This window comes from Malania oleifera, chromosome 1 (assembly GCF_029873635.1).
Source record: "Malania oleifera isolate guangnan ecotype guangnan chromosome 1, ASM2987363v1, whole genome shotgun sequence".
Lineage (NCBI taxonomy): Eukaryota > Viridiplantae > Streptophyta > Magnoliopsida > Santalales > Ximeniaceae > Malania > Malania oleifera.
Genome location: NC_080417.1, coordinates 75,082,873 through 75,105,892, shown reverse-complemented (window position 1 = coordinate 75,105,892; position 23,020 = coordinate 75,082,873). Strand labels below are relative to the sequence as shown.

General features: G+C 37.5%; 1 protein-coding gene across 2 annotated transcripts; it reads right to left on the bottom strand.

The window, feature by feature from the left end:
- Positions 1-1,825: 1,825 nt before the first annotated feature.
- Positions 1,826-9,563, bottom strand: LOC131144961 (uncharacterized). 2 transcript variants are annotated; one of them, XM_058093968.1, is made up of 4 exons: positions 9,163-9,563; positions 2,843-2,903; positions 2,565-2,739; positions 1,826-2,283 (listed from the first exon to the last, which is right to left on the bottom strand). In XM_058093968.1, exons 1-4 carry the CDS (start codon positions 9,265-9,267, stop codon positions 2,241-2,243), a joined length of 384 nt encoding a protein of 127 aa, XP_057949951.1. In that variant the 5' UTR covers positions 9,268-9,563; the 3' UTR covers positions 1,826-2,240. The 2 variants fall into 2 exon arrangements, with proteins under 2 accessions (XP_057949951.1, XP_057949943.1); XM_058093960.1 differs by having other exon boundaries at positions 2,565-2,748; positions 9,163-9,542.
- Between the last annotated feature and the right edge of the window lie 13,457 nt (positions 9,564-23,020).

Here is a 23,020-nt window from a genome sequence, read left to right as displayed (position 1 = left end):
TTTTATTTGTCTTGCTTCATTAAATGCCTAATGGCTAGCCAATGGCTATTTCGTCTCTTTGGCCATAAATATACTCCTTTACCATTCATTAAGAAATTAATTTTTGAGCATTGATTGTTTGTGAAGTTAGTTGAAGCATTCATATTTGTTCATTCACTTGTTCAAGGCTCTCTTGCTACTTGTTCTTAGTTACAAATCAGTTGCAACAAAGAATAGTGTGAGGTTTATATTGTATCATCAACTCAAAAAGGAGCAGCATATTGCAATCTTTCCATTTAATTGTTGTTTGTAAATCTTGAAGGCTTTTGGTGAGCTTTCGTTGAGGTAGTTCTTCGTGAACACCTAGGGTTGAAGCTCTTGGTGAGTAGCTAGGTTTTGAACCCATGTTGTAAAGGCTTCTCTGCCTTGAAGGGGATTGCCTAGTGGATTTGGGAATCCCTAAGTTGGACTTAAGGCATGGACGTAGGCTTGGTGCCGAACCATGTTAACATCGTCGTGTTAGGCTTCTCTTTCCCTTGTCTTTCTTACTTTACTTGCTTGTGTTTATTTGCTTTCAAATATATTGTGATATTATCCGCACTCCCCCCCCCCCCCCACTCTAGGTGCACACCCGGGCCGACAATTTTATTACACAAAAAGAAAAGAAATATCTTATGAATTTTTAGCTAATAAATTTACAAAGCATAATACTATGAAAATTCATTTAACACATGTTGCGAAAAAAAAAATAATAGTTTAATTGGAGAAATGGGCAAGGCCATAAAATAGTTATTATCCAAAAAATGACATTGTAAAAGTTAAATATTAATAATTAACTAGGAAATAAAAGTGACTCAATACTTGATGAGTTTCTAATGAGTTGAATTGTAAGAGGGAAACAATTATTGGTTTCATGATGCTAACCCATAAACTAATTAACCATAGTACTCCATTATCTTCTAAGTATTTTTATAAACTCTAATTTTGCATGTATATCTCAAAATTTTAAACTTCTCATTTGCCAATTTTAGGTTTAGATCATAGTCTTCCCTCATATCTTCTCAAACTAGACATTATTCTCCTAATTTTCTCCCCATGTTTGATTTTTCCCAAGCCACCACTTTCCATTCCCTAACCCTAATTAGTATCTCTAGTACCTAGGCACTGCTATCCTTATTAGTATCTTTAGTACCTGGCCACTACTATACACAACAATATTTTTTGGGCATTTTTCTCACTGCTCTACTAATCCAAGAGCCGTTAAGCGTATGAACTTTTGAGACATACTCGCAGACTTTATTTTACCTCTATGTATATCCTTAAATCTTCTAATGTTACTTTATTTTACCTCTATGTATATCCTTAAATCTTCTAACGTTTCGATTTATTTAGATTAAGAATTTTACTTGAGAAAAAAAAAATGAAGAAAAAATAAGAAAGAAATTTATTTTTTACTCAATTTTTTCCCAATACTAAATATTATTAAAAATAAAATTTTATTTTAAAATGATTAAAAGTTAAAAAATCAAATGTGAATGATAAGTAAAGTCATATTTTTATTGATTAATTTAATACATTTTTTTATTTCTTCCTTATTTCCTAAATAACCAAACAAGAAAAGAAAATTCCTTTATATTTTTAAGATGAGCAGGGATGGCATTACGCATGGTTACCTATTTCCCCCTGATGGTCGAGTTCTGCTCCACATATGTCGAAATTCAAACACAACCATATACAAGAGCAAAGAATCAAATGACGTTTAATTATTGCTGATTTTCCAAAAAGCCCTCATTAGGGTTAAAGCTGGTGAACACAAAAATTATGAACGCCCACAAATGCAACCTACTTGAGTTTGAATCAATAATAGATCTTCTAAAAAATGTCATAACCAAACGGCCATTTTGAACCATAACCTAATGCAATCTTAATGGGAATCACACACAAGCATCTAAAAGTAATTATGGTCATCTTATACATAGCATGCAGTTATGCATGCATGGGAAAAGGGACATGACAAAGGTACATTTGGTCCACAAATGAGAGGGACAGAGTCATAGGAACTGAACAAATTGCACACTCCGAGTTGCATAAAATTTTCTCCGCTTCAGTAAGTCGAAAAGGGTACCAAAGCACTTCCATGGAGCATTTGATGGAGATGGCTTCTCGCTCAGCATGCAAATGTTCCCCTTCCCCTATGTCCTTCAAACCCCACCAGACCAACTTCAGAGCATTCAGCAGCATTTTAATTCACTTTGTGACAACTACATATTGGCTTTCCTTTCCCACCTTTCCTTTGTGTCAAGCCTACCAGCAGAAAACCCAGGAGACAAAAGGTAAGTTCAAAAGCAACATATGTAAAAGGGTGTGCATCAGAAATAACATCAATTTTTGAATTGCACCATGCATGCAAGTAATGCTCAAATATCTGCTGAACAATCCCATGAATATCCAACATCTTTAACTTCACGCATATGATATATCCAATGCATTTCTTTATGTTCATGCATGCACACATGCATACTATAAGCAAAACATGTGGTTATATTCATATCTGAAATTATCATGCATCTAGAGGTCAGGTATACCCCCAATGTAACTTCTGCCGCTTCTTTGATACAAGGTCTATGGCTAAATTATCTTGCTGCAAGACGGAATTATCGCTGACAATGTTGCTTTTAGAGATCGAAATACTAGAATCATTGCTTGGTATACTTGAATTTCCATCTCTGAGGCCCTTTGTATCAGATTTGCCAATCCCATCTGTAGTCCCTATAAAGATTTTCAATGGGCTATAAAAAACGTTTATAAAAAATTCCCACAGAATAAGCCAAAATTAAATAAAATCAGAATGGTACAAAGGAACCTTTTGATTTCTTCTGACCCTTTGATCTTGATTTTATTTGTAAACGCCTCCGGTGCAATTCCTATCATGCAAAAAAAATCAAATATTCAGAAGTAATCTCTGGGCCTGAAAAAGCGAGGAAACAAAATCATATCAGAATTGGCTAGCAAAATTTCAGATAAAGAAAAGAATTACAATTCTTCTCAAAAAAAATGTCCACCAACCGACACCTCTTTTTTCAGAGACCATACTGGTTAAGTGCCATGGTTTTTCCTATCAATACACACTGGTTAAGTGCCATGGTTTTAAATAGTGGTCACAACCATAACATAATGCTGCTGTTACACACCACAAAATCATTGGGAAGAAAAATCACTATCGTAGCGGCCATTTATGGATTGCAACCATTACTTAAAGGGCGCTATGGCAGTTACATAACCACTACAAGATTGTTAAAACAATATATATATATATATATATATATATATGTATATATATATATTATTTTTTCTTCTCACTCTACTTTTTCCCCCTTTCATAAATCATCCTCAATATACTATGTGAATAGAGGAGGAATAAAATTATAATGAGGATTATAATGATACAAAGTTCACTGTTTTGCTTAAATACTCACCAGAGATGCATTAATTAACAATTTGATAACACTTAACTTGTTAAGAAAATATTTTATTTTGACAATATTAGTAATTTGATATTTCTATTCTATATTTTTCAAGTTCAGCCTTCTTTCTTTTCTTGTTTTTATCGTGCCCAAGTTGTTACATTATTTATTTAATGATAAATTTTATGATTATATATTATAATTTGAAAGCTTAGGATATAGTCCATACAATATAACTTGTTAGGCTAAATTTATTCAATTTTTATTAATTTAACAAATAAAATAACAGAACTTGTTTAATATATTATATAATTGTATTATCCCTATGTATATTATATTAATAGAGTGTGTAATGTATTTTGTTTTATAAATTAATCTATTACTCATAAGAATAACAAAAAAGTAAAAATACACATACATGCACATATATATTTTTCTGTCAATGGTGGTCTAAAATAAATTTAAATTTGTTGCCCTTACCAAACAACTTAGTTGAACTAAAGGATCCAAAATACACTAAAACTCTAAGAGGGTTAAGAGCTTTAAACATGCAAACATACTAATATACATAAGGCTGTGCATGCTTGAGAAAAATTCCGTTGCACCCACTTATTGCTATATAACATCCACTACTCTCACTTCCTGCTACAGCCATTACAGCTACACTATGCTACCCACCAGCTGTGATTAAAACCATGTTAAGTGATGTAAGACAGCAACAGAAATTCAGAATAGAGAGAGAATTGAGAGAATTATGGGAGAGAAACAGAGAGAGGGGAGAAGAAGAAATAAGAAAGGAGAGAAAAGATAGGGAAAGAAGGTGCTGTAAGCAGAAAGCAAGGACAGAACAAAGAACAGAAAGAGGGTGAAGAACACAGAGAGACAGAGAGACTTAAAGATAGAAAAAAGAAGGGGGGAGGAGAAAGAAAGACGAAGTAAGGAGAAAGACGGGGAAGAGAACAGGCAAAGGACTGCACAAAAGACAGGGAATCAGTTAGGGGCATCTGGATTCAAATTGATAACTGATCTCTAATACATTACAAAATAAATTCAAACACAAATAATACAAATAACCTCAACTAAAACATGTAATTACAGAAAAAAAAAAAACCCAAAGTACTTATATTACATAATATACCTAAATTAACTAAACTTCTAAAATAACTAGATTTTTTTCCCCAAACTAAAATTAAAAAAAAAAAAATACCTAGCTACAATAGTTATTAGAAACTTATGATTCTTAATTCGATTCATATGATTCATATCATGTCCACATCAAATTGATTCGAATCAAGCTAGCAAATAAAAAACTACTGAATTGTTGTTTAATCTATCAATTCACTTTGTGAATCTAACAAATTAATCCAAATCTATTGATTCACACGATTCTAGACCTACCATATCCTGACAAACCCAACTAGTTTAAAACTCCAAAACAAAATTTCTTTCTTTTTTCTTGCTTTTGTTTTACACGTCTTATGTTTCCTTCACAAAACCATTCTTCACTTTAGAAGTATACTACTTTGCTATTTAGGAAGAAGGGAAAGAACAATCACTGGCTGAGGTGGTACTCATGTTTCATTGTGTTGTTAAGATTCAAGAGTTGATTTTTGTGGTAGTTTGTTCACGTATAATCATTTTTTTCTATTTAGTGTGCGAAGTAATAAACATGAAATATTACTTTTTTTTAATTGTTGATAAACAGCAAAAGTTCAATTTTTTATTATTTTTTCTTGATTCCTTCCCTCCAACAACATAAAGTTCATTTTTTTTATCAATATTTCATTTTCTTTCTCTTGGTTTTCATTTTCTTAGGGAAAACATGCACATTAAATATGGTTTTTTTATTTTCAAAATTTAAATGTACTTTACATTTTGCTTCTTGTTTGTATATCAATATATGCATGTCATTTAGAATTGATTTTGGAAGGAATCTTACGATTTGATTTGATTTGATTCAATTCTCAAATCTCGATTCTTGATTCCCAAAATTGGAATTTTGATTCATGATTCGAATCTCGATTTGAAAACTATGCTAGCCACATTACAAATATCTAAAGCTCTCCACTGGTAGTTCTCCAGCAACCCCCCCCCCCCCCCCCTTGTTAGAAAAAAATTGACCTTGAATTCTGAAATGTTGCGGTAGCTTTAACTCCACGAGTGGGAACATAGTCAAAAATGTAGAACAAATCACAAGGTGGGGTGAACTGCATTCCGTTATCAATCACCGTTGGAGAGCAGCCAAAAGATATTCCAACTACAAGTAGCATAGAAGGCTGCAATGTTCATTGATAAAATAACAAGTCCTCCAAACATGAAATCCATTTAATATCCGAATCTATTGGCTGCTCAAGCAAATATTCGTTCAGTCTATATTCTCCAATGATGAACAATGTTTCACTAGATTTGGTGAAAGAAGACGTGGAGGAAGAAGATGCAACGGATGGAACCACAAATTTAATGAATGGAGGAGAAATAATCTCAAGGGGATTCTCAACAATATGATCCATGATTAAAAAATTTTCAACAAGCTCTAAAGCAATCTATTGTTCCTCACTCTTTGGGTTAGAAATGGAAAATGAGTAAGGTCATTTATAAACATATGTCTCCAAGTAGTTGGCAACCCATCTTGAAGTTCATTGCAAGCCTCAACAACCAAGTTTGGTGACAAGTCAAGCTCTATCTCTAGCCTATAGGCTCCAACAGTGTTTAGGCTCACTAAAGACAACAATAAGTCCTTATTTTGAGAAGATTCATGACTCATGTCAAGAGAAGAATTAAAAAAATCGTGCACCAATAATATGCAAATCATTTAAGTAGTCTTGACACTCAACTATGCAATAATTTGCATGGGCACCTTGATATTTGATTGTTTATCACTTTACCGCAAAAGTTTGAGTTTTCTCTTGAACATCTTGGGAGGGTCTAGGACTACCTCATGGCAATTGAGGAATTGATCTAGATTGATGGAACTCTTTAAGATTGGAAGTGGCATTTTGATAGGTAGTTGGAGAAATCTCTTAGCTTTCAAAGCCAAGTGGTGCGCTCAAATAAAGTAGTGGTTTTGAATTTACAAATCATATGCTTTCTTGATTTCTTCCCTACACCCTTTCTTGAACAAAATCACCACTCTAGGTTCCTCACTGAGGGCACACCAATAAATGAAATCTCTAAATTTAAGGTAATAATCGATGACACTAAAAGAAAGTTGCCTAAGACCATGCATTTGGTCCACTAATTGTAGAGAATTGCCAACTATGTGGGAACTAGATATGTGGAATCAACTACTCATCTTCTTTCTTTGAACCAAAGAGCAGAATACGGACTGATGCAAATTCAAACAAGTACCAATCAGGTAAGTGACATCAAATCAATTTCTGTGGAGTTCAAGCAGTGGAAGCTTATGCAACCTTACCAAAGCTCCTTACATGCTCATAGATGCTCAAAATTGAAAAATGGTGCTGTTAGAACACTGAATTTATCCTTCCAAAAATATGTATCAAACGATCAAAGTTGGATTTCTTCAGACCTACATCAAAATCTCACGAACAAGAACTATTTTTTCGCAGTAAATCTCAAAATACAGCAGCTAGGCCTCACAAATTTGCATTGGCAGTCCAAGATCAGCCTGAATTTATGCTTGGAAATTTGAAAAAACTTAATCAATCGGTTTTGAATCAAACAGGTTCAAAATCTCAGGAGAAAATCCAAAATACTGCGGGTGGATCCAAAATCTCAAAGCTCTGGGGAATGCAGAAGTGTCTGTCAGTTCCTCATGCACATCACTCGCTGGTGCATGGGGCATTTGCGCTGCTAGCAACGCTCCTCCGCCAACAAATTTCCAGCTGGTGGTTGATCAAGGGCTGGTGGTTTTAGTGATGGCAGCAGTGTGTTTAGAAAAATTCAGGAATTGTGGGATTTTATAAAGGGGTCTATTGGAAAAGCCTAAGTCAGCATGTGGGGATCTGCATGCAATTACAAAATAACCCCAAAGTACTTAAAATAACAAAATAGACCTAAATTAACTAAATTTCTAAAATAAACAAAGTTTTTTCCCCAAACTATATAAAAAAAACCTAACTACGTTATAAACATCTACAGTTCTATATTGTTGGTTCTCTATCAGCAAACCTCGAGTATCAAATCCAAGAAGGATAAAGTCACCTATTTTCATTCAAATGCTTCCTCATCTGCACAATTTTTCTTTTGCTTCTCCAACTTCTACAGGTAAAATATATCATTTAGGGAAAATTGATAAACCAGACACACCAAAAGGACTAAAATCATCAAACAATGTTCAGCACTCAAGCTCTAAAAGGAAGATTGCCTTTAGATACCAACAGATATGTTGAACATCCAGTTGAATTACAGACAAGATCTTTTGTGGCCTTTTGGTGCAATAGCAGCCTTGTTGTGTTGTTACCAGAGGCCAGCCTATCTTAACTCGGGGGGCCAGGGGTGGAATTGTGGTGGTCCTGGTCGTGCAATCAATGCACAACCATTCCCTGCAATGGGAGGTAGATTGTGGGGGAAGAAATAAGTGGAGAGTTTGTTGATATGAAGTTGCAAAATGTTTGAGGGAACAAGATAGTTAAAAAAAACTGCAAGACAGGGTAATCCTTTTAAGAAATAAAGTTTTTGAGCAAAATATGCCCAACTCAAATCGAATGACCCTTAACTATTATGGGGTTAATTGAATGAATCATGCTTTTACCACTAAACTATACCCGCTACAACGCAATTTTTTGCATGAAAAAATTTATTATTTTTATTTATTTGTTTTGCATTTATAAATACAATATAAAAATGAACATAACAAGTGCAAAAAATATCAAAAAATACAAACAAATAAAACAAATAACAAATAAAGGAAGAAGAATCTGTCACGTGTAAAACCATATGACATCCTGGTCCAGATGCCTATCAAGACATTAGAAGAAATGGCTGAAACTGAGAGTGATGTAGCATGCTCCTAATTGTAAAAAGCTGTAAGGGTTCATTTTGTTTTCAAGGCTCCACTTGGATCAAGAATTTTTTTTGAGATAAAGAAAATGAAAATAATAATAAAAAAGAAAAATGAAATTCATTCTCCATTGTATTTTATCTCTATTTCAAAGACTATCAAAAAAGAAACCTTGGTCTAATTCGATTAAAAATTAAGAAAAATCAAACGCCCAGGACATGTAAAATTAAATGTTTGTTCACTGCTACTATATATTTTATATTCTTTCCCACTTTCTTTGATAAACGAGCATGAAAAAGTAGATCCCATCATAGTTTCCTTCCCTTTCCCTAACGTTTCTAACTTCCAAACTGGACCTTAATGTTTAATGTCAATAGATACTTGCAAACCAATTAATAGATCTGCCACCCTATCAATCTACTAATCATTCAAATGTAAAAGATTGGGAAAAAGGTGAGTGTTTCCATGCTAGTTTTTCTTAATTTTCACTAAATATTTCCTCTGAAAAGAATTTCTCAAGGTAATGTTTACAATATAACAATTCGTTTTGGTACAAAAGATTCCATCAAAATCTGAGAGTCATAAGGACCTGCAAGTCACGGAAGAATTATACAACCAAAATATTGTTAGTGTACAATGAAACGAAACTCGCAATCCACGAACCGTATCCTCAGAGGAGAATATTCAATTTGAGCATAGAAGTGGGAAATAAACTATAGAAAACTAAAGGGAAGTCAGAGGGAACAACAACAGTACTTGGAATTTGGAAATCTGATCTTCGGTAACGCTTTCAGACTTGAAATTGGGCTGTAAAGAAGGTGATGATGCTATCGCTGCTTCTCTCCTTTTGTCTTCCTCCATTATTGTGACCCTCCACGAAACCCTAGAACAGTACTACCCCACGCACACAGGACTGTAGCACCCATGTTCAGTCGTGGTGCCATCTATTTCGCCCATTTGGTTTCCGTTGGCAAGATAAAATTCCCTACTCCACACCAGATAGGGTAGTGAAGGGAGATCAAGCAATAGCTCGAAACTACTACGTAATAGCCCTCAAAGAAAAGATAAAGGCAAGAGAAATCTTAACTGTGGAAGAACTAAAAGTAAGGGAGGAATACCCCCCATATCAGCACAGTAGATGAAGACATCACGCACGTACCTCTAAATGGCCACCAAGAGAAGTGCGTACAAATGGGGAGTCACCTACCTGATGCCTTGAGAGTCGAGCTAAGTGAATTGCTGAACGAATTTGTGGATGTCTTTCGCCTAGTCGGCCGAAGACATGTCGGGCATTGATCCTGTCGTCATAGAACACAGGTTGCAGGTTGACCTCAATCACTGACTTGTGAAACAGAAGAAAAGGACTTTCTCTATGGAGCGAATCAAGGTAATTGATGAGGAGGCGACGAAGCTGGTGCAAGCCAACTTCGTCAGGGAGGTGAACTACCCGGAATGGCTAAGCATCGTGATTTTAGTGAAGAAGTCGAACGAAAAATGGCGCACCTGCATAGACTTTACAGACCTAAGTAAGGCATATCCGAAAGATAGCTTCCCTCTCCCCCCAATCGATCAGCTGGTGGATTCAACCTCCGGACACGAACTCCTCAGCTTTATGGATGCTTACTCGGGATACAATCAGATCCCAATGCATCGAACTGATGAAAAGAAAACATCTTTTATCACCGAGAGGGGGCTGTATTGCTACCTTGTAATGCCCTTCGGACTAAAAAACGCAGGGGCCACGTATTAGAGATTGGTGAACAAGTTATTTAAAGATTAGTTCGGAAAGACTATGGAAGCTTATGTAGACGACATGCTGATAAAAAGCTTAAAAGCAATAAGTCACGGTAGAGATCTAAGAGAGACGTTTGAGCTTTTGCGCAGGTACCAAATAAAACTAAACCCATCGAAATGTGTGTTTGGTGTCTCAGTAGAAAAGTTTCTTAGTTTTATGGTGACACACAGAGGTATAGAAGCCAATCTGGACAAAATAAGGGCGCTACTAGAAATGGAGACTCCGCGAACGAAGAAAAAAATCCAAATCTTAACAGGAAGGATAGCTTCCCTCAGCAGATTTGTCTCTTGCTCAAGGGACAAAGGCTTACCCTTCTTCAAAGCGTTAAGGAAGAAAGGAGGATTTGAATGGGGGGAGGAGCAGAGCAAAGCCTTCGAACTACTCAAGCGGTACCTCGGGCCCCCTCCTCTGTTAACAAAGGCGAAGACATGAGAATACCTCTACTTATATGTAGCTTCAACAGAAAATGCGATCAGCTCAGTTCTAGTCAGGGAAGAAGACAGGAGGCATCAACCCATATACTACACGAGCAAGGTGCTGAGTAGAGCCAAAAAGAATTACTGTACAGTAGAAAAGGCAGCCTTCTCCTTCGTCTATGTCGCACGAAAATTAAGGCCCTACTTTCAGGCCCACAAGGTAATTGTGCTGACCAATCTACCAGTGAAGCAAATTCAGCAGCGGCCAGAAAGTTCGGGAAGGATGACAAAGTGATCCATTGAGTTAAGTGAGTTCGGCATACAGTACCTACCGAGGCCCGCTGTCAAGGCACAGGTGCTCGCCGACTTCACAACCGAAAGATCCCCCGGATAAGCAGCAAAGTTGGACGTATGGGCGCTACACATTAACGAGTCATCTAACGCAGCCGGAGGAGGAGCAGGATTTATCCTCACAGCCCAAGATGGTATTGAAACTCTTTACGCACTAAAGTTGGAATTCTCAGCAACAAACAACGACGCTGAATATGAAGCTTTGTTAGTAGGTCTACGCTTGGCTTAAGCACTACGGGTAGCATAGATCAAGGTATCAAGTGATTCCCAGTTGGTGGTAGAACAGTTAAAAGGAGAATTTGAGGCTAGGGATCAAAAAATGAAGAAATATCTTGCCAAGGCCCAAGAGTACGCAAAGGCATTCGTTCACTTTGACATAAAACGCGTACCAAGGGCTGAGAACACCAAGGCCGACGAGCCCACAAAATTGGCTTCAACCACCAGCTCGGAATGGAGGGATGCTATTTACCTAAAGCGGGTCAGGAAACCCTCATATGAGGAAGGCAGTGTTAATGTGTTGGATTCTAAAATCAGTGAGGGGGACTGGAGGGCGCCTCTATTACAGTACCTCCGAGACGGAGCCCTACTAGAATACAACAAGGAGTCTCTAAAGGTGCAAAGAAAGGCAGCAAGATACACATTAATAAGTGAGGAGCTATACAGACAATCTTTAACGTTGCCATACCTTCGTTGTCTGAGTAATAAGGAGGGAGAGTATGTACTAAGGGAAATCCACGAAAGAGTATATGGAATTCACCTAGCCAGTAAATCCTTAGCCCACAAAGCCTTGCAGCAAAGATTTTACTGGCCCACAATGAGAAAGGATGCATTTGAGCTCGTCCAATGATATGACAGGTGCCAGCGGTGCACAGCAGTACCACACGTACCATCTAGCCTTCTCTCCCCTCTAACCAGTCCCTGCCCCTTCGCCTTGTGGGGAATAGATATCCTAAGACCTCTACCTCCGGCGATCGGTTAAAAGAAGTTCATGGTCGTGGCAATCGATTACTTCACTAATGGGTAGAGGCCGAAGCCCTAGCCCACATAACCGAGCAAAACATTATGCCATTCGTATGGACATTGGTGGTTTACCGGTTCAAAATTTCATGGGCCATAGTCACCGACCATGGGAGACAGTTTAACAATGAATACTTCAAAAGATTCTGTTCGGACCTATCCATTAAACTTCTCTTCGCGTCAGTAGCATACCCCCAGAGCAATGGACAGGTGGAAAACATGAACTAAATGATATTGTACAGCTTGAGGATGCAGCTTGATTCTATGCAAGGCAAGTGGATAGAGGAACTCCCCTCCATCATATGGGCATACCACACTACTCAGCGAACGACAACAGGGGAAACCCCATTTATGCTCCCTTTTGGTGTAGAAGCGGTCATCCCCACAAAAGTAGGGATCCCCTCTTGGAAAAGGCAATACTTTAATGAGCAAGACAACAATGAAAAGCTCAGGGCGAAAATAAACTTGTTGGAAGAGAGACAGGATCAGGCCAGGATAAATATCGCCACATACCAACAAAGGGTGGCGAAGTACTACAACAATCACGTACGAGTGCGCAACTTCCAATCCAGAGACTTGGTCCTCAAGAAGACGCAAAACGGCCCACAAGAGTTAGGCTCGCACAAGCTAAAGTCGAACTGGGAGGGTCCATACCGAGTTGCAACAGAGATAAAACCGGGGAGATACAAACTGGAGGACGTAGGAGGAAAGAAGATTAATAATACATGGAACTCTGATATGTTAAAAATATATTATTTATAAGCGTTTCATACAACATAGTAATAAAGTTCCAATTACAGTAGTTGTACTATTTTCAATAAAGTTGAACAAAACTACAAATGAAGTTTCAGGAGACTAGCTCGCTTTGCTTCCCTCCCCAACTTCCTTTTCTTCCCCCTCTTCCTCCTCGTCTATCTCCTCCGCAAAGTCTGGACTCTCACATCCATAACCGTGTGAACACATATCATCCAAAGGAAGATCAGGGTGCTTAGTGTTCACTTGTTCCCGGCACCTCCTGAACCCCACTCGATAAGTCTTGGCGGTGTCCATGACGAACCGCGAAGAGTCCTTGTACTCCCTTACTGCGGCTCGTGCCTCATCAGTACCAGTAGTGGCTGCAGCAGCGGGAATTTCCTCTCTATGAATCCGCTCGATTTTTGCCTGGAGGGCCCATTAACGAGTCTCGGCATCATGGAGTTCGTTTTGAGCGACTACATATTTTTCCCATGCATCCAAGGTCTGGCGATACATCTCGTCAACCTTCTCTTCCTATGCCAAGGCCATCGTCGTCAGCTGAGAAGAGAAACAAGGGAGACTAAATTAACCAAACTCCACCTAAGAAGAAGGATAACCTAGTTAAAAAGCATAAACTAAACCGATACTTGATAGGAGGTGTGCCGGATCTTCTCCAAAAGGACGTCGGGAAGAGAACACTGAGCCTGCACGAAATATTCCACATGGACCGCCCAGTGTAGAGCGGAAGCAGAATGGGTCGGCTCATGAAAAATTGCTTCATTATAAGCCATAGGGACCGAGGGAGGCGCCGCCACAATGTTCTCCCCAGTAGGGGCCTCACTCTCACCTATAGCGGGTGCATCCCTCTAAGATGATTCTCCTTCAAGCTCCCTTCTCTTCTTCCTGCTCCTACTCGCTCTTTGCTTCTTGGCTTCCGCCATGAGAGATTCGTATTTGTTAAAATCCATAGCTGCAAAAGTACAAAGAGGGGATAAAAAATCCAACAACAGCGACAGTATCTGAGTACATATATAGAAATCAAAGGCAAGACAAGACTTGGGGAAACAGGGCTGATCCCCCACTATACGAGGACTCGCTCCTTGAGCAGCTCTTTGTAAGGGACAATCCCCTGCTAACCAAAGGCTCGTAATTCTTTCAAGATGGTCTGCTCACCAGGAGAAAGCCTCAGAAGAATATGGCGCACCTGAACTACAAAAAAAAAAATTGAGAGAAAAACAAGTAAGCAATTGGGTATCCTACACGCTGACCTACATATGAAATAAATAAAGGTAAGGAAGAAGAATGTCGCCATCTAGAGGAGCAAACCAAACACGAGAGCCCGTATAATTCAACTCTCCAGAGGCAAAGAAGTACTGGGACTTCCAATTGTGTATAAATGAGCTGCCCGGGGCAAAAAGTTTATAACTTGACAAAGAATTGAAATAATACAACTCCTTCTCTAAAGAATGTATCCATATCAGGAAGAAACTCCAAAAGAGAGGCACTGTAGGCTGATGACCCAGTCGAAGCAGGAGGACAGTAAAACAAGCAAGTGAAAGGTAAGAGTTCGGAACCAATTGTGAGGGGGCTATTCGATAAAAAACGTAGTACATTAGAAATAAAGGGGGGAAAAGGAAGTCTAAAACTTGCAAACAAATCAAACAGGCGAGCCTCCCACAAAAACAAGGAAGGCAAGATGCTAAAAAAGATCAAACGGATAAATTTTGTGTGAAAACAGCAAAGCTACTCTACAAAAGAAGATTAAACAATCAAAGTTCTACCAAGAACAGTAAAGAACATGAAGAACAACAAAACAAACATGCAATTCAACACATAGTCGAAGAAAAGCAACAAGGAGAAGGGTCGAGAGATAACGTACCTATTGAAAAGAAGGAACCCCTTTGAATGAGACGAGAAGCGAGTGAAGGGGCCCCTGCCTTTATAGAGAAAAGCCTGCATGGATCCTTGAGAGTGTTGCAATCTTGAGAGAGCTCATCTGCATAAAAGGGATTGCGTCTCGAGGGAAAGGATACAAAAAATCCCCGTACCTTCGAAAATCCCTGTACGCGCGTTGACGTGACGCCAATACCAAGAATTCGCGACTTCCCAAGGTATGGCTGATTTAAATATGCATTTATTACACATTTGTAGGAAGGACAACGCCACAAAAAGACTAAAACGTCGCTTCGAAAAAAGCATCGGACTAACACCCCCCATAAATGAGAACATCTCATCAGATGGGGAAGCCCAATTGAGCCTGTCAGATTAACATTCCCACAAATGAGCACGACTCATTAGGCAAAACAGGCCCAACTAATGAGCACGACTCGTGAGGCCAACAACAGCCCAGAAAATGAGCACGACTCATTAGGCAGAACAGACCCAACTGACGAGCACGGCTCGTAAGGCCAACAATAGCCTAGCAGATGAGCATGACTCATTAGGCAGAACAGACCCAACTAACGAGCACGACTCGTGAGGCCAATAACAGCCGAGCAAATGGGCACGACTCATTAGGTAGAACAGGCCCAACTGACGAGCACGGCTCGTGAGGCCAACAACAGCCCACCCATGAAATGGCTCAGCAAAACGCCTCGGAGTAACAATCCAGCAAAATTGCTCCACGGAGCAGCTCGGCAGAACAGCTCGACAAAATTGCTCCAATAAGCAGCTTGGCAAGACCTGCTCAGCAAAATCACTCCATGAAGCATTTCGGCAAGACCTGCTCAGCAAAGTTTCTCCATGAAGCAACTCGGCAAGACCTGCTCGGCAAAATTGCTCCATAAAGAAGCTTGGCAAGACCTGCTCGGTAAAATTGCTCCATGAAGCTGCTTGGTAAAAATCCTCAGAGCAACAGTCCAACAAAAAGGGCTCCATAGAGCGGCTCGGCAAAAGAGTGCAGCAAAATTGCTCCATAGAGCAACTCGACAGAATCGGCTCGGTAAAAGTGCTCCACGAAGCAGCTCAGCAAAATTGCTCCATGCTTCATGAAGCAGTTTGGCAAGACCTGCTCAGCAAAATTGCTCCATAAAGTGCTCGGCAAGTCCTATTCGGCAAAATGGCCCCAAAGAACAGCTCGACAAAACTCGGCTCTGCAAAGTTGCTCCATGAAGCAACTCGGCTCAAAGCAATAACTCAACCAAAAAAAAATAGCATAATATATGCAGCAACTTTTCAAAATTTCATCTAAAAATTTGAAACCGGGGGGGGGGGGGAGGGGACAACTGATGTGCCCAAAATAAACCAGCCAATAAGAACGAGTCAACACCTAGCCCGCAACCCCCAAGTCAAACCTTCTAGTCAGAGCAATCAACTCCAAGTCGATAATAAAAAGAAGAGATCCATGCCCGCGGCTTAAATAGTCGAGTGATGCGCGCAGACACTTTATGACCCAGGAGCGATTCACGCCCCCGCACAATAAATACGAATCAACCCAAGGGTCAACTCCAGCCCCTATAAGAAGGGATCCGGGGAAGAGGCCAAGGTAAGTCATACAACCCATTCTACTGTTGCATTTAGCCTCTCTAGAGCATTCCTCTTACTTAGCCATCGGAGTGATCCCCCGAAGTACACCCCGGGTCCTCCAAGCCTTTCTGTTTCTACCCTTTTCAGGTCATTGGAGATCTGGGAGCAGTCTTATTGGTCATCGCCGATTTTATCCCGCAACAGTTCCCATTATCTAATCATTAAGTATTAGGGTGGACCTATATAAGACATAGACCACACTCACCTCAATATTTTCCCAAAGGCATGTACGAACCTAGTCGCAAGGTCTATCATAGGAATTATTACAAATATAAGTATTGACAAAAATGAGAAAATAAGTAGACTGCATAAATAGCATATATAAGTAATAAAAAAGTCTAATCGCACCACCAAGTGAAATCATGGTGATTATACTAGACTCACCACCCCTCATAGTTTACTAGAGTGAGATCTACATACAACCAATGTAAATTCGCTTCCTATCATAGGCACACCCTACATGTGCACAAAAAGGCAGAAGCCACACAAACTACATGTAATATCTAAAAGAAACATCAAGCAAATCAAACAAATCAAACATAAGGGCAAATGTAGAAATAGAAGATTTCACAAAGTTGTCACACATAATCTATAACATATCATATGAGTTTCAGTGTAATCCCAAAAAGGGGAGTGAATTAGATATTTAAAAATTTAGGTCAACTTTTTAGCCTAATTTTAAAACACAACCACTCTCAAGTTTAGGATTAATCAAACAATCACAAAACTATAAATATTTAAACATACAAGTACGAAAACATAAATGAGAATAGGGATAGAGAAAACAAACACAATGATTTTTACAAGGTTCGGCCATACCTGCCTACGTCCTTGCCTGAAGACAACCACTTGAGGATTTCCACTATTCACTATTTTAATCAAGGTGGAGCCACCTTATACAACCCTCCTTACAGGTGGAGAAGCCTTTTACACCACTCCTTGTAAGCAGAGCTACCTCTCCAAATGATATGCCCTCGCTTGGCATGGTTCAAAACCCGAACCACAAAAAATACGAATGAGAATAAATTTTTGTGTACAAGAAATGCTCCTTTATGAGCTAATGAGTACAATGAATAAACTTTTCTAAAGCACTCTCAAAAGATAAGAATGAAGCTCAATAGAGTTTGGGTATTTCTCTCAAAAAGATTTTTGCAAATGAATGAGAGTAGATGATCTTTGATGTGAGAACGGTATGTATAAAAACTGTTCAAAGATTCAATAGTAATAAATGATTTCTCCAAAAGTGTTTTCAAAAACAAGAGCAGAGGAAGTTAGGGTTTTTCTCTCAAAAGGGTTTTTGCAAATAAAGAGAGTAGGAGATTTTGATTTTGAGAAAGTGAGTATAATAAATGCTCAAAGATATAAGAGTATTAAATGATGTTGGAATTGGTGTATTCCTAATAGGGAGGGTGAATTAGGTATTTAAAAATTTATCCTCATAGGTTTATCCAAATTAGCCATATTACACAACCTAGGGTCTGTCTATACAGTTATAAACCCAATCATTTAAAATAATAAATCACAAACATTCAAGTGCAAAAATTTAAATTATGGAAACTAAAAGCAAACACAAGAAATGTTATCAAGGTTCAGCCAATACTGCCTACGTCCCCTCCTGAGCTCGCAAGCTTGAGGTTTACCACTATTGCTCACTTAACGAGTGGAGCGGCATCATTTACAACCAAGTCAAATTATCAAGGCTGACCTCAACCTTTACAAGTTCTCCTTACAGGGCGGAGAAGGCTTTAACAACCGATCCTTACGGGCTAGATCAACACCCCCTTAGGCTGCACCTGGAATACAACAATGAATACCAAATTTTTGTGTGCAATTCTAATGCTTCTAAACACAAACAAATTTGTACCAATATGCACATGCAATAATCAACGCACTTCCAGATGATAGGAAATATAAGCTTAGTGAAGATATGTGATTCTACTCTCAAGATATTGTTAATGTGCAATCAAAGTGAGAGAATGTATTATCAAACTATCTTTGAAACAGTATATAGATATATATCAATCACAAGTAGGGTTTCAAAGATATCCAATAGAATGATCAAATATCTCAAAAATGATTTTCAAAAATATTAAGCATAAGAGATATTTGTAAAACAAGCTTGTCAAAAAATATTTGCTTCACAACACGATACAAGCTTAAGAGTCATGCAATCAAAATGCAAAGACTCACAAGCTAGCAAGATTTTCCCTACCCAGTAAATTTATGAAGTAAATCTATGTGGAAAATCTTTGGCTTAACTCTCCTTTAAAAAATCAATAATCAACACAACAAAGAGAGTTTAAGCAATGTAGGATCTCTCAAGATACTCTCACTTAAAAGGATTTTGCAATAGAATAATCAATGGAAGAGTATTTGGCTTAGTATGGGAAGATAGAATTCTCAAAATTTCAGAGGAAATTTTAACTAATCAAATCTCTAATCTCATGTTAATCTTTCAAATGAATCCATATTTATAGACATGCCTTCAAAAATAACCGTTGGGGACACCAGGTGAATTATTAAATTTATTTTTAATGTGTTTAATAAAATTAATTCTGTTTTACCCAAATTAACAGCGGTAAAAATTAGGCCAACCCGAAAGTTTCGGTCGACCAAGCCATAGGTTCAGTCACCCAAATAGACACATAAGAAAAAGTAAGTTTTTCATGTTCGGGTGCTCGAAAAGATGTTCAGTTTGCTAAACCAGGAAATTTTCAAAATGTCCGGGTTCGATCGTCCAGACTTAAGTTTGGTCTGCCGAACTTGCATGTTCGGTTGCCCGATGTCAAAATGATTGAGGAGTTCGGGCGTCCAGGTTGGTGGAAAAGTCAGAATTAAAAATTTGATCGACCAAGAACATTACGTTCATTTCAACTCGGTCGCCCGAAGTCAGGTCAACTTTCTGAATTTTCAAACGTTCAGTCGACCAAGGCGTTTTTCAACATCAAGGTTCGGTCACCCGAAGCCTTATCATTTTAAGGACCTAGGTCTTATTTTTACCCTAGATTACATATATGAAAGTAGGGACTTATTCTAGGTGTCTATGCAAGGACCTAGGGTCAATCTATGGCCAAAGCTTTTTAACATAGCTTTAAAAACTTGGCGTCAGTCAACTAAAGGTCGACCAAAGTCTTGTCTAATATCATTTGAGCTTATAGTTCCTACCATGCATGACATGTATTAATTATTACAAACCTTGGCATATTAAATATTGCAGACCCGAATGAATGAAATATAAATTACAAACAATAAAAAATTCGATCTTCATTTTTTTTTTGTTCCCCGAGCTCTTTACACTTCAAAAGCCATTTATTATGTGCTCTTTGTGTTCCTTATGGCTTCCTTGCATTCCTACCCTCAGTGCATGCAAAGGATGATCATGTTCAAACAACTTAGTGCACAAGTAAGATACTTTGTATTTGTCATAATCAAAACGAGATAGAACTCAAAAAAGTCAACAAATGATATTTGTCAAAGTGTTCTCCAAGTGTTTGGGCTTGGTTTTTATAGGCAAATATAAGATATGACCGTTGGGTATTAAAATAATATTATATTACAAATTTTAATGCCATTTTTTCTACTCAAAGTAGCCTTAACCCAAGAGTTATAGTTGATTGACCCGAGGTCCAGTCGACCGACCCAAGGACGATTTCCTTTTTCATGCAATTCGATCAACTAAGATGATGATCTGGTCTCAAATCATCCTCGGATGAATGTCGGTTGACGGGGTTTATGATCTGGTCAACTAATCCCTTTAGAAAACTTACGTTTCAACCATTTTTTAACTTTGGTTGACTGGGCTTATGAACTGATTAACTGACCCCTTAAGAAAAATGAGTTTTAGCCTTCTTTCAACTTCAAAAACCATTTCAAACCTTTTGATTTTGTTTATAATTTTAATAAAAAGGTTTTCCATGAAATCTTGAGTTCCTAGGGTCAATCTATGGTCATTAGTGAGATTTAATTTGGATTATATGAGACATACACTTACAAATGAAACTAAATACATTACAACTGAAAAAATGTGTTTTCACTCTTTGCTCTTCACTTTGCCATAGAAAGAGTCACGTGATGTGTGCTTTGAGTGTCTCATGGCTTCCATTTGACATTGACCATTTGTGCCTTCTGAACCATAAATATGTTCATATACTAAACGCACAAATAAGATGCTTGTTATTTGTCATTATCAAAATGGGATAGCACTCAAAAAGTCAATAATCTCCCCTTTTTCTATGATGACAAATACGAGAGCAAAATGAGGTTAGCCTGACAAGGCTCCCCCATACAATATGCATAATGTAATTATTAACAGTGCTTTTCAGGCATATCTAAAATGAAGACTTTGGAATTTTTTTAAGTTGAGAAAATTTGAGTTCAACTCAATTTGCATTTAGTATTGAAATTGATTTTGAAAAATAATCTCTTCAAAAGAAATCTAAGCCAAACATGAAAATCAAGAAGAAGGATAAATGAATTTTGAATTTTGCAATTTTGCTCAAACACTTCTTCCCCTTTTTTTCATCAACAAAAAGACTAAGCTAAGCACAATATCATTTAAGCATTGAAAGAATCCCTTATCTTGAAAACTCCCCCATTTTGACATAAAAATGGGCTTAAATGACAGACTTATAGCTGTTTGAAAATTTTGCAATTTTGTACAAAAAAATAGTATAAGTGGTCATTTAAGTTCAAAAAGACATGTTCAACATGGTAATACCAGAAAATATCCATAAACTATCACAACTCTGATGTTACATAAGGCCTGTAAAGGTAGGAGTTCAAAAATAAGGCTTATGTAATCTGAGTGTTGGTTTGAGCATATTTTCAGTTTATTCAATGGATGAATGCCATCATGACAACACCTAATCAAGCAATAATTGGCCACCATACCGTTCTTAGTTTGTTCATTTTACCATCATGCAATCATCCTAATCAACTACCGGCATATAATCATAATGTCTACATTAACTATGCAGATGATATTCAACTCAATCAGCATGCAATTTTCGTAATCAACTACCAGCATGAAATCACAAAATCTGCATCAACCATGCAGATGGTAACAATCAATTTAGTATACCCAAAAACAGTTCATGCTATAATCAAAAGAAATTAAACATCCATCAAATAAATTTAGGCATTCAACAAGTTATGGATAATAAGTTTAGTGTTGCTCTCACAAAAGCATAAAAAAACATAAACAAGATAAGATAGTGAGTATATTTAATTACAGAGCCATAAAATCAAATTGTTTATGAAACAAAAGATTGAATTTGCTGCTCCCCCTTTCTATAGCAGCCTATTCATCACCATCATCATGTTCTCCCTCAGAAGAACCTGCCTCACTACCGCTGACCTCCATCGAATTTTTCCCTTTTAAGTTGTCGATGCCTTACAGGTCATGCTATCTCAAAGAAAAAACTTTACCAGTATTTTGATGTTGTATGGTTTTTATGCTAGCTTAGTAAACTAACCCCAAAGTAAATAATCTGATCTCTTATACTGGCTACCCGGATCTTTTCAAAAAAAAAAAACCATTTTTGTATTATTCTGCTATAAATTTGATGAAACTCTCCTTATCCCAACTATTATCATTCTTTTACTCCCCAAAGTTTAGTAAAATGTTTGCCTATGTTCTATTCTCAAGATGGTCTTTAAGACTCAGGATGAAATGTAGGCCATGGATATGGGTTCTTGGAAGAAAATGAAAATTTGCCACTTGTAGCAAACTATTAACTGAACTTGTCTATTTGTTAAGCTGCCTACATACCTTTTTAGGATCAGGTCATAAAGTAGTTCAGACTTAACATTGAGTATAACAATTCATTTGAGATGATGTTATGTATCAATCTAGTCAGGACTTTCATTTGGACTATAATGTAGGACGGGGATATAGGTTAAGTAAGAAAAGGGTTTAATAAGGCTCAAAATTGAAAATTCTATCAATGGCAACATTAGTCAAAGATCACATATTAAGTATGACCTTATTTATTTTTATTCTCTTTTTCCTCTTTTTTTTTTTTCCTTTTACTAATGAATCTTTTGTTTTTCCTTTTACGAAGGAATCTCATCTCCTTTTATTTGAACTCCATTTGGGACTAAACTTTCTGAAACTACCCCAGTGTGCGGTGTGATTCTTTGACGATTTTTTCAAGAATTAAATTTTTTAGGCTCAAAAGGGTTAGCAAGGGTTTTCTTCTTTGACTTTTTTTTTTGGTAGTAGAAAGATGGCCTACCATCCTTTTGGTAAATTATTGTTGTCTCATATGAATTTTAAAACACTTAAAATCCCAAACGTTAGTTAAAATTTTGGAAAATGACTTTGAGAAAAAGTTGGTTTAAAATTCAGGCTCAAAGGGGTTTACAAATGGTAAATCAATGTTTGGTTCTTTTTGGGAATACTAGTTGACCAAAGATATCCATCAATCATTTGATTAGAACATGAGTACAAAGACAAATACAACTTAGGGGAGTAAAAGTACAATCATCTCATTAAATTTCTTTCAGAAGTACAACATTTCTAAGCAAAGTATTTCTTTACAACATCTAAATTTGTAGGGTGTGGAAGGTATGTCCTATCCATATATGCTAAAACCAAGTCTCCTCCTAAAAAGGCTTTCTTCACCACATAAGGTCCTTCATAGTTCAGGGTCCATTTGCCTCAGGGGTCACTATGAATCGATAGTATCTTTTTCAAGACCAATTCTCCCTCTTGGAATCATCGAGGACACACTTTCTTTTCGAAAGCTCTCATCATTCTTCTTTGATACAGCTA

Excerpts from the sequence above, each read along its gene's own strand:
- LOC131144961 (XM_058093960.1), bottom strand. The coding sequence starts at position 9,267 with ATGGAGGAAGACAAAAGGAGAGAAGCAGCGATAGCATCATCACCTTCT. Across the intron at positions 2,904-9,162 it reads ATCAGATTTCCAAATTCCAA|GAATTGCACCGGAGGCGTTT; the intron begins GTACTGTTGTTG and ends TTTGCATGATAG. Across the intron at positions 2,749-2,842 it reads GGGTCAGAAGAAATCAAAAG|GGACTACAGATGGGATTGGC; the intron begins GTTCCTTTGTAC and ends AAATCTTTATAG.